This window comes from Panthera tigris, chromosome E2 (genome assembly GCF_018350195.1).
Source record: "Panthera tigris isolate Pti1 chromosome E2, P.tigris_Pti1_mat1.1, whole genome shotgun sequence".
In the NCBI taxonomy this organism is placed as follows: domain Eukaryota; kingdom Metazoa; phylum Chordata; class Mammalia; order Carnivora; family Felidae; genus Panthera; species Panthera tigris.
In genome coordinates, this window is record NC_056674.1 from 28,555,793 (window position 1) to 28,572,515 (window position 16,723).

The 16,723-nt window shown below is 39.6% G+C and overlaps 1 protein-coding gene across 5 annotated transcripts in view; it reads left to right on the forward strand.

The window, feature by feature from the left end:
- The window catches only part of CYLD (CYLD lysine 63 deubiquitinase), a 65,219-nt gene that overhangs the window by 29,258 nt on the left and 19,238 nt on the right, over positions 1-16,723 (forward strand). For all 5 annotated transcript variants that reach the window (XM_042970505.1, XM_042970507.1, XM_007096681.3 and 2 more), the window contains 2 exons: positions 7,907-8,005; positions 9,586-9,702. In XM_042970505.1, the coding sequence (XP_042826439.1) occupies positions 7,907-8,005; positions 9,586-9,702 (216 nt within the window). The remainder of the gene's footprint in view (positions 1-7,906; positions 8,006-9,585; positions 9,703-16,723) is intronic.

Below are 16,723 nucleotides of genomic sequence, written 5' to 3' on the forward strand. Positions count from 1 at the left end.
TTAAGAATGTTCACAGTGTTGTGCAACCATCACTGCTGTCTAGTTCCAGAACTTTTTTATCACCCCAAACGGAAACTCTACATTCATTAAGCAGTCACTCACTCCCCTCAGTCCCTAGCAAACACAGATCTGCTCTCTGTTTCTGTGATTGCCCTGTGGACATATGGACCATTCACTATATGGACATTTCATATAAGTGAACTAAAAAACATGGCCTTTTTTGTCTGGCTTCTTTCACTTAAGCATAATCTTTTTAAGGTTCACCCATGTTGTAGAATAAATCAGTACTTCAGTCCTTCTCATGGGAAACAATATTCTATTATATAGATATAGTACACAGTTGACCCTTGATCAATGTTATGGGTTTGCACTGTGTGCATCAGTGGATTTTTTTATAGTACAGTAGTGTAAATGTATTTTCTCTTCCTTATGATTTTCTTTAAAAATTTTTTTTTAACGTTTATTTATTTTTGAGACATAGAGAGACAGAGCATGAACAGGGAGAGGCAGAGAGAGAGGGAGACACAGAATCTGAAACAGGCTCCAGGCTCTGAGCTGTCAGCACAGAGCCCAACACGGGGTTCGAACTCACGGACCGTGAGATCATGACCTGAGCCGAAGTCGGACGCTTAACCGACCAAGCCACCCAGGCGCCCCCTTATGATTTTCTTAATAACTGTTTACTTTCTCTAGCTTGCTTTATTGTAAGAATACAGTATGTAATACATATAATATACAAAATATGCGTTATGTTGTTAACATTGACTACCTTATGCGTAAGGCTTCTGGTCAACAGTAGGCTATTGATAGTTAAGTTTTTGGGGAGTCAAAAGTTATCTGCAGATTTTCAGCTGCATGGGAGTCAGTGCCTCAAACCCTCCTGGTGTTCAAAGGTCAACTGTATTTTCTTTACCAGTTCATCATCAGTTGGTGGCCGTTTGTATTTCCAGTTTTTGACATTTATGAAAAGGATGCTATGAACATTTGTGTATAAGTTTTTGTGTGGACCTACTTTCAATTATCTTGGGCATGTGCCTAGAAATGGAATTTCTGGGTCAAATGGTAACTGTATATTTAATCATTTCTAGAACTCCAGGTTGTTTTCTAAAGTGGCTACATATTTTACATACCTACCTACAGTGTATGAGAATTCTGATTTCTTCACATCCTTGTTCTTTCTTTTTAAAGTTTTACAGTTTTTCATTTACATTTGAGTCCTTGATTCGTTTTGAGTTAATTTTTTATGAGGTATAAGACTTAGAGCTGGTTTTGGTTTTTTTTTTTTCCCGTTTTAATGTCAAATTGTCCCACCACCATTTGTTGAAAAGACCTCTTTCTTCCATTGAATTGCTTTTGTACCTTTGTCAAAGATCAGTTGGGTATATTTGTATGGGACTATTTTTTTATCATTTTTTTCTTTTGAGAACTTCTTTTAGATCTGCTGGTGACAAATGATCTTTGTTTCTCCTCATCTGGAATGTCTTGCCTTTCCCATCACTCCTGGAGGATATTTTCACTGGTTATAAGATTCTGGGTCAAGAATTCTTTTCTCTCAGCACCTGGAAAATATTGTGCTACTTCTTTTGGGCCTCCCTGGTTTCTGATGAGAAATCTGCTCTCATTTGATTTGCTTTTTTTTTCCCCCCATAGGTTTTGTTTTTCTCTGGCTGCTTTCAGGAATTTCTCTTTGACTTTAGCTTTCTAAACTTTAATTATGATGTGTCTTGGCATAGAATTTCTTTGGGTTCATCTGTTTGGTGTTTGCTCAGCTTCTTGAATTGGTAAATTTGTGGTCTCTTGCTACATTTCGTCAGTTTCAGCCTTTCCTTCTTTGAGTACGTTTTCAGCCCTAGCCCCGTCTTTCTTCTCTCCTTTAAGATTCTGATGAAATAAATGTTAGATCTTTTGTGAAGTCCCACAGGTCCCTGAGTCTCTGTTCTTTTTCTTTTGTTCTTTTGTGTGTGTGTGTGTGTTTTTTTTTTTTTTTTTTTATTCAATTTTCCCTGTGTTGTTCATACTGGATAATTTGTATTATTCTGTCTTTAAGTTCACCCATGACTTCCTGTGTTTCCTCCATTTTGCTATTGAGCCCATCCACTGAGCTTTTTATTTTCGTTGTTATTTCATTTTCACTCCTTTATATCTTCCGTTTCTTTGCTGAGACTTTCTGTTTCTTTGATGAGGTTTCTGTCCTGTCGTTTTGTTCCAAGTATGTTTATAATTGCTTATTGAAGCGTTTTTATCAGGGTTGTTTAAAATCTTTGTCAGATAATTCTAACCTCTCTGTCATCTCGGTGTGGGCATTTATTGACTGTCTTTAAACATTCTTAGGAACTTCCTGGTTCTTGGTATAATGAGTGATTTTTGTTTGAAACCTGGACAGTTGGGTATTAGGTTTTGAGACTCTAGATGTTACTAGATCTAGAGCCAGCTTTTAGCCAGCTTTCTTCGACCCTGCTATGGCCGGGGAAGAGGAGGGGAGATGCCACCTAATTATTGCCATGTGGAGATAGAAGTCTTCTTCCCTTGGCCTCCTCATTCCTGCTGGGGAGCAGTGGATGTTGTGGCTCTTCGCATGGTCTCCAGTGACATTGTGATGAATGTGCCCTTATTGCTGGTGGGTTACGGTGAAAGTCCTGACTCTCCACTAGACCTCTTCTGATACCAACCACCCCAGCAGGTAAGGCAGAGATGGAAGTCTGGGCTCTCCATGTGGTCTCCACTGACACCATGGAGGTGGGAGAACTTGTCATCAGGTGGTGGCTCCCGACTTGGCTTTCTCTGATATCACACAACTGGGGCGTTGGAGCACTTTGTAACAGCCTCACATGAGTGGAAGTCTGGGTTCCCCACTTGGTCTTTTTGGAGTGGGTAGGGCCAATGTTTTTTTCCTGTGGTGTTTGGCTGGTGTTGAGTGATTACTGTCTAACATTTTTCGGTCTTACTAGGTTTCCTCTTTTCTCATCCTTTGACGAGAGAGCGCTGACTTGTTGGGGCTTTCTTTGGTCTGTGCCCATTAATGGCTCCAGATTGCTGGCTTCTTCAGTGCTAAGTCTGGGATACATAAGGCAAGAAGAAAACCCAGGGAATTCGCTGCCGTGTTGTTCTTTACATCCAGAACTCCTTAGCTGGTCTGCCTTCTCCTCTCCACCTTGTTAGAATCTTCTCATTTTGTATGTTATGTCCTGAGTTTTTAGTTGTACTTATCATGAGGCATAGGAAAGGTATGTCTACTCATTTTCCCAGGAGTGGAAGTTGCCTCTGTTATTGTTAGTTAACAGCAGATCTGGGGCATCATTTCCTATTAGTACGTGTATTGCATACTTAATCTTTTGTTTAAATTATGCATTGTATTTCATTTTATGAACGTGCCATGATTTTTTTACCAGTCCCCTGCTGATGGATGTTTCGGTTCTTTTTAATCTTTTGCTCTTACAAGCAGTGCTTTAGTGAATAACTCCATGTATATGCATCAGTTTGCATGTGTTCCAGTGTAGCTAAAAGATAACTTCCTGTCTTATCATCTGGATCTTCTTAGACAAGATAGAAGAGTCAGTGTCTCCTAAAGTAAATCAGGAGAATTTCATTTTAGACAGATATCCTTGTGAAAAAGTCACTCCTTGTACGATGTGTGCTTAGAGCTACTTTCCCATAGTTGACACACTGATTCTAGTTCTGAGCTGGTGATGGACACAGGACAGAGGCAGCTCCTTTTCCTTACAGCAGCCCTCAGATATTCAAAGCTGAGTGTCTCTGGGACCTTCATCTTCTGTGCTCCAGCCTAAAAACTTTGTGTCATTTTAGCCATTTGGCTGTGGTATGATACTCTGAGTGAGACCTGGTTTGTTGAAGATGTTTTTTTTTTTTTTTTCTTAACACTTGAGCATCTAAAGGGAAATGGAATACTGTAATCCATTATGCGGGCTAATGGTTGCTATCGACAAACTGACAAAAAAAAAAAAAAAAATTGGGGAAAGCCCTGTTACCGTCTGAGTTGTATTCCCAGCGACCCCTGTAATGCCTTCCTTGCATTACAGATGGATGAGTGCATTTATAAATCAGTGAATTAACGAATACTGAGCTGACTCTTGAATGAAACCCCCAATTTTCTTTCATGCACCCTTCTACTTCTAATTCTATGCTTGTATGGTTGATTTGGAGGACAGCAGCAGGACCTTGCTTTTGTGCCTGTTACACTTGATGTCGTCAGTGCCCTTCAGTCTTCTAACATTTTCAGATCGTTCTGGATACTAAGTGTGTCTTTGCATGTATTGTTTCTCCCTCAACACCACACCATCTGTACTCATCTGAGTATTTAAATGGGATATATGGTGCTCACATTCATGTAAAATATTCATAAGATATTTTTTTGAAAAGGTAACTTCCTGGAGGTAGAGTTGCTGGGTCAAAGGGTAGGTGTATTTTATATTCTGATAGATAATGCTCTATGGGCTTCCACAAAGATTGTCTGCGTGAATCACCTTAAGTGTCTATGTAGACAGCACTCCTGCTCGTACGAGACAGAGCCCAAAAGAAGGTTAATTTGAAGCACTAGACCTGTGTACGCAACTCTGATGTCCTCTGATGGGACCTTCTGGTTTTGTGTTCAAAGAATTTTCATGTAAAATGATCTAAAATAGGAGGAAAACACTTATTTGGATCAGTAATCCTGCCTCATAGAGGTCTTTGTGTAGTTGCTGTGTATATAGTATTTTCGGTATCTGGTTTTATAATACCTCATTTTACCCAAGTAAACTTATATTTTCTCCAGTAGCTTTCTCCGTGGATATTAAACTCTCATTTGGGTCTGAATTATGCTCTTGTGGCTGATGATGTTAAGCAGCACATCAATTAAGGGATTTCTCTCAATTTAATGGGTCATTCAAATTCACAGGCATCTCTCCTGCTTTGATTGTTACTGTTAACTAGTTTATTGTTATGATTTTCAACCCAACATTCTCGAAGGGATTTTTTTTGTATTTCTGATTAAATTAACAAGAGTGATGGATGAACTGCTACTTTTATAATTTTTTACTGAATCATAATTGACAGAGAATACTACATTAGTTTCAGTTAGACAAGATAGTGATTCAGTATTTTTATACAGGACAAAAAAATGAATGCCATGATAGGTCTAGTCACCATCTGTCACCATACAAAGTTATTGCAATATTATTGACTGTATTCCCTATGCTGTACCTTACATCTCTGTGATTTTTTTTTTTTTTTTTTACTACAAAGAAGTTTGTACCCCTTGATCTAACCCTTCACCCATTTGCCTGCCCACCTCCCCCTGCCCGCAGCAACTGCCAGTTGTATCTAGGATTCTGTTTCTGTTTGGCTTTATTTGTTTTGTTTTTTTTAGATTCTACACATAAGTGAAATCATACAGCATTTGTCTTTGTCTGACTGATTTAACTTAGCGTAATACCCTCCAGGTCCATCGATGTTGTGTGTGTGGCAAGATCTCGTTCTTTTTTATGGCCAAGTAATATTCACATGTGCGTATCACATCTTCTTTATCCATTCATCTGTTGGTGGACACTTAGGTTGCTTCCATATCTTGGCTACTGTAGGGATACACATGTACTTTTATCATTTTGGATGTCGTCCTGCTGTGTGCAGGTAATGGATACTCTTCATCTGGTTTCTTTTACTCAACACAACGTCCATGTTGTGTATATCAGTAGTTTATTCTTTTTTTTTTTTTTTATTTTTTATTGCTGTGCAGTGTTGTATAGTACGAACAGGTCACAACTTGTTGAGCTACTTTGCTGTGGAATGGATTGTCTCAGCTTTTGGTTATTCTGAATAAGGATGCTAGGCACATTTTTGTGCATGCCATTTGGTGAACATAGCATGCTGTCTCTTTTAATAGCAAGCAGAATTGTTTTAATCTCACAAAACTGTCTGCCGAATTTATTGCTTATCTTGCTTACTTTCCCATACTTACCTTTCCCTGAGGTGGCAAGCTCTGAAAATCCATTCGAGGCAGAAGGCTTTGGTTTGGGATCATGAGCATAGTGGTGGCAAGGAAACCATATTTGGTATGTCACTGCTGGAGGGCAGGTTAGATGTGGCATGCGACCCCTCATCTGCATACAATTCGGTAGGAATATCTGTTCCTCAAAATCGGTATCTGACCTTCTCTCGGACAAAGTCTAAGTCTGTCTCCTAAGGTAAATCAGGAGATTTCGTTTTGGGCAGATGTCACTGTGACACGGCGGAAGATAACTACTGTCTCCAACTCCAGTGCTTGTCGTATTCCCGGTCTTTGAAGCCCTCCCCTAATCACCAGCAGGAGGGTCCCAGTCCCCAGTGGCTCGTCCATGTGGCCTGTTACCGCCAGGCTGCCTCACTTAAGACCATTTGCTGCCTTTGTTAGAATTACCACTAACCGTATCATGCATGTAGGGTACAGTATGCACGTGCATGTCTTTTGAACACAGACTTATGTGTAGTAACTACAGTTAATAGTGGGAATTCGTTTTCTTTAGTCAATTTATATGCTGTAATTTGGGAACTGTTGCTAGTGACTAAGAAATTTTACCTTCCATGGTAGCTTTCATCTGTGATATTTGGAGATATTTGAATGGCTAATCATCAAAGTATCAGTAAATAGCTTTTACTATATCACCTGGTTGAAACCATGGTTATTTAGTATAATTTTTGAATTAAAATAATTTTTCATTTGATCATATTCTGAGACCCTCAAGATATAGATTAACACTGCAATCTCCCCCCCTCCACCGTGATTTATATATATTACCAAACATGATTTATATGTAATTCATTCAATATTATTTCCTTTTTTTCTAACAAAATGGCCTTTTCCTTGTGTTTAAAATGTAAAAAATTATCCTATTTTTTTCTTTCTGTTCTCAAAAATCCACTGTGGGTGCTATCGCTTTTGCTGATACACAGCTTTATCAGGTATGACTCCTAAGTGTCATGTTGGACTCTACAGATATGTTGTTGAAATTTCCAGGGGAAAAACGGCAGATTGACTTTTCTACGTTCGTTTGATCAGTATTTGTGACTATCTCATGAAAATTACTGGCCTTTTAAGGTTTAGAGTCGGCTACGTATCAGAAACAACTTTGCCAAATTTATCACACCTAATATTCCAAAAAGGAGTTTCAAGTGTTTTCTTCAAAAATATTGTTGATATTTTTCTCTGGCTTTCTTCATCATTAATCTGTGTAGGCTTTTTTGAGTTTTTCTTGTTTATATGTTGTATATGTTTGTATACTTGTCAGTGTTATTCTTAACATATATGATTTTTACAACTGATACATATTTCTAACCAGATTTTTTCCAAACTGTGTTCCATGAAATACATTAATCTGAGATGCTAAGTAGACTGGGACAAAAAATATTATAAGATACGTTTATTCTATCCCTCTTTGAAAGATTCACAGTACACATCAGCATATTAAAGGTTCTGGTGTTATGCGGTAAAGAAATGTGCTTCCCTTTGTTTATCTCAGCATCTTCTAGAAATACTTGAGTGTGGAGCACTTCCTAACACACTGGGTGTTCTGGGGACACCTGGGGACCTCCTGCAAAGAACTTAGTGGAGCTGTCTGTCCCCGTAGTGTTTTAACACATCAAACAATAGTGACTAAATTGATTAGATTTCCAAGACATTAAAGCACTTAGCTGAATTGTATTTGGGTCATATTTTGTAGAAATTACGTTTTGAAGTACAGCATTGATTTTTTTCCCCCCGTATCCTCTTTCAGTACTTTTGTCGACCTTTAAAAATTTGTAAAACTGCTGTTGGAAATGCTGCATTTTTGTAGGAAAGAGGTATTTTTTGGCTGCTGTTGTCATTGCTTGCTTAATTGTCTCTCTTCTGTAAGAATTTGCTTGTATCCTTAAAAAAACACGTTTACCATTTCAGATAGCGTGACACAGGAAAGGAGGCCTCCCAAACTTGCCTTTATGTCAAGAGGTGTTGCGGACAAAGGTTCATCCAGTCATAATAAACCAAAGGCTACAGGTATGGATCAGTAGGCTACGGTTCTTAGATATTTACACGCTATCTGATCTGCCATAGCATTGAAAAAAGGTTGAAAGGTTTTACTCCTCGGTGTACACGTAGACTCTCTTCTTCCCAACGTGTTTAGTATTTTACCAAAAATTGTTTATAGACGCTCTTGCTAAAGCCAAGAGTTCCCAGCCTTTTTTTAGGCGATGAAAAGTTTTCCGGGAGGACCTTGTTGTCTTTTGTTGGTTTCTGTCAGCTGGTTTTTGGAAGCCCCTACTTGTAACATTTGAACCTCGAGTTTAGAGTCGCAACTGTACAGAAGAACCGTATCTGGATAATGTTAGATGGGATAAAGCATATCGGGAGTAATTATGTGGATTTTGCTAACAAAATGTGGCACAAGTTAAATTCCAAACTGCTAAGCAAGAATTTTTGTCTCTCTTCCAGAAACTCCCTCACAATGCATGTGGAGTTCTTTGCGTTTTTCTTTGGCTTCCACATATTTTATAGTTTTAAAGGATGGTAGTTCTACAAGCGAAACAGCTCATTTAAAAAGCTGTGAGAATGTTTGTTAACTCAGATGTGGGTTAGGAGAAGAATATTGTTCCCTCAGTTATCTGGTGAACAAAACTTGTCTTGGCCCGTTTTAAAGGAAATTGTATTTTAGGAAGTATTTTATGTGACCCTGGACCTGGGGCGATTTAGGATTAAATAGGACACACACGTAATAGTTATCTTCTAAGTCAACCTGTAGATCTAGATAGGATCGCTCACATGTGTTATTCTCACTTAAGTATAAATAGCCTACAGATTTTCTGAAGACATGTGGTTACTTGTGTTGTAGCAGATCTTAGTTATAAGCATAAAGTATAGAGCTATCTGCTTTAAATTGAAAAGTTAAAATCAGATTTTTTATGGTTTCTGGAGACCCCCCTGGTCGCACTTACAGCATTTCTTCTTAGTACTGAGGCAGGGTAATGCCTTGAAAGGTCTGTAATGTGGCCACACTCACTCTTTCTTACGTTAATAAATCTAATCTAGAAAAAAATAATTCTGCTTCCTGTTTTCAGAGACGTGAAGCAGTGAAGCAAGGAATTTGATGACCGAGAATTCCCAACTGTTTAAACTTTATATTTTTTCAACTTAATTTGTGCATTGATTTAGGTCTACAACATTTAAAGATCGCTTTCTTCCGAAAGGAACTGTTTTAAATTAACAGGTTAAATTTGGGAACTAACAGGTTCATCAGGGGAAATTGGGGAATGGTGCTGTTGACATTTGGAAATAAACCATAGTACATGAAGTAATTTTTAAAAGCAGTTGGTCTTAAAAAAAAAAATAGCAGGCTTTTCTTTTAAACTTATTCCTGTTCCCCTCCTGTATTGATTCTTGGGTGGAAGAGTTTTTTGACACTGCCAAAATGGTTCCCAAATTTTTAAAAGTTGAAGACGCTAATAAAATACATTGCGTTTGTATACATCTATTGCTTTCTTAAGCAATTGTTAACATCATATGTGTGTTAATTTCTCTCAGGGAAAAACTTTCACACCATATTGACTTTATTTTTAAAAGAAACTTTTCTTGATCCATAGGACCTACCTCAGACCCTGGAAATAGAAACAGATCTGAATTATTTTATACCTTAAATGGATCTTCTGTTGACTCACAACCACAATCCAAATCAAAAAACACATGGTACATTGATGAAGGTAATCTGTAGTTTTAGTGTTCTTTATTATATTGATCCTGTCCGTTTAGCTCGTCAGAAAAAAATGGCTTTTTCACCAGTGTATATAGTTTTGGAAACAGAATGAGTAGAACATTCTTTATTAATATGGCTGAACTAAAATATTGTACACAATTTGAACTGCACTGCTGTTAAGACTAATACATCATTCAGAAAATGTATTAGTAGCTCGTTCTCTTCCCTTACCTGATCTTTAGGGTGAATTTCTAGAATCAGTGGAATCCTTTAAAAACTTTTCTGTCTCGTCTTTCTGTGTCTCTTTTAAAAACACTCCCTTTTTGCCTTCCCTTGGTTCAGGGACATCATTTTTTTTCGGGTTTATTATTTACTTAGTTCTTCCCGTCAACAAATATTTATTGAGTGCCTGCTATGTGCCAGACACTCTTCTGGCACAGAGGCTATAACGGTGAGGGAGGAATAGACATACATGGTCCTTGCCCATTTGGAATTTATGATCAAGTTGTTGAAATAGGCATTAATCAGACCATCACAGAAACAGAGCCTTGCAATCATGATGAGGGCAGTGAAGGTACTTGATACTGTGAGAGTCTATTAAAGGTGGATTTTACTTATAGGGACTCAGAGATGTTTCTCTGAGGAAGCAGCATGAGCTTAAGTTTACCAGAGGAGTGGGAGATAACACAGCGAAAGGGGACAAAGAACCTTTTCGGCGGAGAGGATGGCGTATGGAAAGGCGTCATGGAAAAATGGAGCCTGTGTTTGCTGAAGGCTAAAAAGAGTCAGAGTAGCTAGACCAAAGAGAGAGGCAGAACATTTTATGAGAAAGGCAAACAGGGCCAGGGCATGTGGAGCCTGGTGTGCTCTATTTAAAGGAAAAGAGGAAGCCATGGAAGGATTTTCAGCAAGGGGTGACATGACCAAGTTTGCCTTTTGAAAATCATTCTGGCTGCAGGGTAGACAGTGGCTCGAAGCGGGGACCATGTGGTTACAAGGGCACCGCTGAAGGTTGTTGCAGGGCTCAGAAATAGATAATAGATTCGAGCAGCTAGGGCGAGACTTGTTGGGGGAAGGGATGGCGGGGGGGGGGGGGGGGGGGGGGAGGGGATGGTGTAGGAGATATTTAGGAAGTGACTTGAGGAGACTCACAGATGCACTGAGAGTGAGAGCTGGGGAATAAGAGGTGTCAGAGATACCCCTGGTTTCCCGGCTTGCAGGCTTCTCGAATTGTAGAGGAAGGTGATGAATTTGATTTTGAGTATGTTGAGCCCCAGGGGCCCCTTAAACTTCCCAGACGTGATTTGTCAAAGAGACAGTTGGATATATAGGTCTGTGGCTGAGAAGAAAGTTAAGAGCTCTCTGGAGACGTACATCTGCAGGTTTCCCTCACATATTTGGTGATTGAAGTTTTGTGAATAGTGTCACCTGAGGGGAGGGTGTGGGGTAAGACTGAACCCTGTGGAATGTAGTGGCTGGGAGGAGGAGAAGTCTTCAAAGGAGACAGAAAAAGCCACCAGAGGGAGGTGAGGAAAATCAGGAAGTTGTTGGGTCAAGAAGTCACGGAGCTGGCAGCCTTGAATGCTCCTGAGAGGGCAAGTAAGGCGAAGATCACACAAATACCTGCTGCATTTAGCCAACGGAAGCCATGATGACCTCAGTTACGCTTCTGTGGAGTGAGGAAATGGAGACGTGAAGTTTGGGCCTCATCCTGGACTCTGCTCTCTCACGAGTCACATCCAGCCGTCACGGAGTTTTCTGGATCTCCTCCTCTTCGGTATCAATAGACTCTTTTCCTTTTCTTCATTTCTGCAGCCACTGCCTCCGTTCAAATCCTTTTTTGCTGTCTAGTTAATATAACGGCCTTCCACCTGGTTTGTCTACCTCAGCCTTGTTCCTTCTGAATCGATTCTGAACAATAATAATCCTCCTCGCCACCGTCTTTGTGGTCACTACCACCGTCATCACTGCGGCCGACGTTTCTTGACGACTTATTACGCCAGGCATTGTGTTACACCCTTTAGATGCATTATTTTGTCCTCATAACAACGTTATGAGGTAGGTGTTTTTACTTTCTCTTTTGTTACAGTGGCTAAATATCTTGCCCAAGGCCACACAGCTAGTGTTAGTGGCGCCGGTCTTCCAACCCAAGTCTGTGTCACACCTGGCGCTTTTGATCACTACACTATGTTTCTCTTCACATTGCTCTTCGACTGCTTTTTCTGAAGATGTCTCTGCTCATGTCTCTCCTTTGGTTCATGTCTGTTAATTTTTCCCTAGCCCTTGGGAGGTAAAAACGCGGATTCCTTAGTTTGGCCTGCCCGGACCCTTCACGGCATAACGTCTTAGTCGTCTCTCATTTGTCGTGCACTCCTGCTCCGCCATGCTTGGAGTGGGGCCATTTTGGAATGTGCCATACTTTCTCTTTTCTTGGCGCCTGTTGTTCCTCTTGCCTGGAAATCCTTCTTCCTATTCCTCCCACTCCATGCTTTGGCTTACTTCTGTCCATCTGTTCAATCTCAGCTTGGGTATTATTTTCTCCTGGAAGCCTTTCCTGTCTCTCCTAGGTTAGGTGAGGTGCCATCGTAACTGTTTGTCGCCTGTCTCCTCTGCCAGACTGGAGTTCCAAGTGCCTCGCACGGGGCTTGGCACGCGGTACGTCTAGGAACTATGTGCAAACGAAATGAAAATAAGAATTTAAGAGTACTGTAGAACTCTGTAGTGACTTTTTAGCTATCGTATGGATTATCCACAAATGTAACAGTCCAAGCCTACTGTCAACATCACTTGGGCTTAGATACTCACACGGGAAATGACTTCAGTGAGCTCTTAGATTTTGTCTTCTCCGTGCCTTCATTTCTACCTGAGTAGGGAGTTTTGAAGCTAGGCAATCGCAGGGCCTCATCAATCCCCAGGACTTCTTCCTAGCCACAGAGCAGGAATCTTCCTTAAATGATGCCTCCCCAGGAGATTGTCTCTTGATAGACTGCTTTTGTTAAGGTCTGGCCCTTTTGTTAACAGTTGTTAGCTCTCTCAAAAACCTTGGGAGTGCCCAAACAACAAGGGTCTTACTGGCAGCGTCTTAGGGTGAGTCACAGCCCTGCTGGCTTCTGCACGTGCATGGCCCATCCAGAGTGGTTAGGGCACAGCCCGGCTCTCTCACGCTGTTGTTCCTCGTAGCCTCGTGAATGCTTTTCCTACGAGCTTGTTTCTTTCTAGGGAACGGAAACTGGTACAAGCTGGGGTTTGTCATAATCTAGGTAACATTGATTCTTCAGGTTTATGCTATAATTGTATCCTTAGACAGTTTCTGTGGTGTAAGAGAATATTTTTAACTTCTTGATTCTAGTCTAACATTGTATAATAAGTTTATATAAGAATATTGATCCTAAGTGGGATATGTAAAGTGATGAAATCTACGTGGAGTAGGCCTTCATCCTTAAATTAGAAAATAGAAGTGATTTCAGTGTGAAAGAATATTTCTTTTCTATCATTAATTTCACTTGTACATTTAAAAAGGTTTTTTTTCGGGGCATCTGGGTGGCTCAGTTGGTTAACTGTCCGACTTTGGCTCAGGTCACAGTCTCGCAGTTTGTGGGTTCGAGTCCCACATCAGGCTCTGTGCTGACAGCTCAGAGCCTGGAGCCCACTTCGGATTCGGTGTCTCCCTCTCTTTGCCCCTCCCCCACTTGTGCTCTGTCTGTCTGTCTCTCAAAAAACAAACATTTAAAAAAATAAATCGAGGGGCGCCTGGGTGGCTCAGTCGGTTAAGCGGCCGACTTCGGCTCAGGTCATGATCTCGCGGTCCGTGGGTTCGAGCCCCGCGTCGGGCTCTGTGCTGACAGCTCAGAGCCTGGAGCCTGTTTCAGATTCTGTGTCTCCCTCTCTCTGACCCTCCCCCGTTCATGCTCTGTCTCTCTCTGTCTCAAAAATAAATAAATGTTAAAAAAAAAAATTAAAAAAAATAAATAGAAAGCTTTTTTTCTACAACATTTGATTTATGCATTCAGTTTTTTCTTAAAACAAATATCGAGTCTTTTCTTGTATTAGTGGCTATACCAAATGCTATGGATTCAACCACAAATCCACATGAAAAACCATAACAAAATTCCTGTTCTATGGAGCTGGTTGGTGTTCTGGTTGGTATGACACATAGTGAACATTTAGAAAGACAAGGTAATCATCAATTACCTTGACATGTGCAGTGAAGGAAATGAGCAAGGCATGACAGCAGCTGGTGGGGAGCCAGCCACCATGGAGTGTTTTGGAAAAGTCTCTTTGAGGAAAGGGTATTTGGGTTTGAGGTCTGGATGATGTGAATGAACCTGTCAGAGAAAGAGCTTGGGAAGAACATTCTAGGCAGAAGAGATAGTAAAGGCAAAGGCCTGAGGTGAGAAAGAGCATTCGAGGAACAAGTAGTAGGCCAGAGGGGCTGCAGCATGGGAAGCAAGGAGAATAGGTGTGTACAGTGAGTTCGGATAGGTGGGTGGGAGCTAGGTCATCCAGGACCTTGCAGGTCTCAGTGAGCAATTTAGTTGCCTGTTATAAGAATGCTGGAAAGCCACTGAAAGTTTTTAAATAGGGGGATGATATAAGATCATGTAAGATCTTTAAATTTTAAAAAGATCTCTCTTAGAGTTGTGTGGTGAATAGTTTGGCCAAGAAGGGGGACAGACCAGGAAAGAGACTGGTTACAGGGCAAAAGATGATGCCCTGTGGCTTAGATTAGGGAGATGATAGGGGTGAAGGAAAGAGGATGAATTTGAAATATATTTTGGAAACAGACCCAAATACTTGATGGATTTGGCTTTTGGGCTGGAGGGGTTGAGGGTTTGAGAAAGAAAAGAATGACTTTTAAAAGTCCTATATTAAATATCATTACTAAAGAATCTTAAATGGATAAGGTATAAAGAACAATGAGAAAAGACGTACATTGAACACCCATGTAGTCACTACTCACTGTAAGAAAAACATGATCATTGCCCTTGAAATTCCTTGGTGCCTCTTCCTAGAGCCCTCTTTTCACGCTCTCCTCTGAGCTTCCATCATCTTTAATATATTCTCCTGGTTTTCATGATAACTTTCTAAGTTTGTGTATCTAAACAGTATAGTGTTAGTTTAGCATGTTTCTGAGTTTTATACAAACGAATCAGCCTGTGTGTATGCTATGTAGTTTCCCCCTCAATATTATGTTCCAAGATGCACCACAGTGGTTTATGTGATTATAATTTTTGTTTTCATTGCTGTATAGCATTCCACTCCATTTCATTCCATTGCTGCAAAACATACAAATATACCACAGTATTCGTCCCCATTCGACCATCGGTGGACATTTGAATTGTGTTTATTTTCCTGCTATGATTAACAGCTTAGCCGTTAACCTTCTTACACATGTTGAGGCTATATAACCAGGAATGGAATTATTGGGTCATGTGATATGCACATCTTTCCTTTACTAAATCATGCCACGCTGTTCCCAGAGTAGTTATACCAGTTGACGCTTCCGTCAGCATTTTGGGAGGGTATCGTTTTTCCTCATTCTTACCAACAGTTAATATGCTAAAAACTTTAACTTTTGAAATGGCATCTCACATTGCTTGTGACTTTCTTTTATCTACTTTATTGTGAGGGCAAGAATCTTTTCATTGATTCGTTGGTGGTTTGGGTATCTTCTTCTGAATTGCCTTTTTAAGCCTTTTGTCCATTTCTTCTTAGTTGTGGTTTTTTTTTGGGGGGGGTCTTTTTTATATTGGTTTATAGACCTTTATCAAATTTGAATCCTTTGTCAAATATATGTATTTTAAGTGTTTTCTCCTGTTTGGCTGATATTTTCATTCTTGCTATGATGCCTTTTAATAAGTAGCTCAGTTTCATTGTGATCATATTTGTCAGTCTTTTTCTTTGTGATTTGTATACTTATGTTCAAGAAATTTCTCTCTGCTGTAAAATCATGAAGAACATTCTTCTGTATTGTCTTCCAGAAGTTTATGGTCTTGCCTTTCACATTTGTCTTTAAGCTACCTGGAAATGATTTTCGTGTAGAATATATTCAGTACAAGTCCAATTTAATTTTTTTTTTTAATGTACGGGTAATTGATGATCTCAATATTATTTATTGAGAAGTTCATTCTTTCCCCACTGATCTGCAGTGCCTGGCTGGCAACTGTAATAGTTCTTTTAAGAAAATAACTTTTGGTTTTGCTTCTCTTTTTATGTGTTTGTTTTCTCTTAAATTATTTTCTGCTTTTGTATTTATTCTGGCTTTGATCCTCTTTAGTGTACATTTGTTTTCTCTTCCATTAATTTCTGTTTTGTGTTTATTCTTTCCTCGTGACTGACTTTTTGGGCAGTTAATCTGTTCTTTTAACTTCCTAAGTTGTATTCTGAGTTCATTGCTATTCTTTTTTTTCCCTGAAATAAACTATTCAGTTTATAAATTTCTTTTGTAAATACTGTGTTAACTGTGTTCCACGAGTGTTTGTTGCTTTTTTCTTTTTCTCTTTTTTCTTTATTTTAAAAATTTACATAGTCATTTCTTTTTTGATCCTTTAGCTATTTAAGAAGCATCTTTTGGGGTGCCTGGCTGGCTCAGTCTGTTAAGCATCAGACTATTGGTCTCCACTGAGGTCATGATCTCGCGGTTTGTGGGATCTGGTCCCGTGTTTAGCTCTGCGCTGGCAACATGGAGCCTGCTTGGGATTCTCTCTCTCTCCCTCTCTTTCTGCCCCTGCCCTGCTCTTGTGTGCGCATGCTCTCTCTCTCTCTCTCTCTCTCTCTCAAAATAAATAAATAAACTTGAAAAAAAAAAGCATCTTTCTAAATTTTTGGTATTTTTTTTGGTACCGTTTTCTAAATTATATTATAGACAAAGAATAGAACCTATTTAATACTAACCAATAATGGATTTTTTTTCTTTTTTTTTTAGTTTGAGCCATTGGGTGCCATTTACCTAGGTAGAAAAATTTGGAGGTGGGAAGAGAATGTGGAACACTGTTTTGGAGAGATTAAGTGTGCAGTGCTTACAAGAA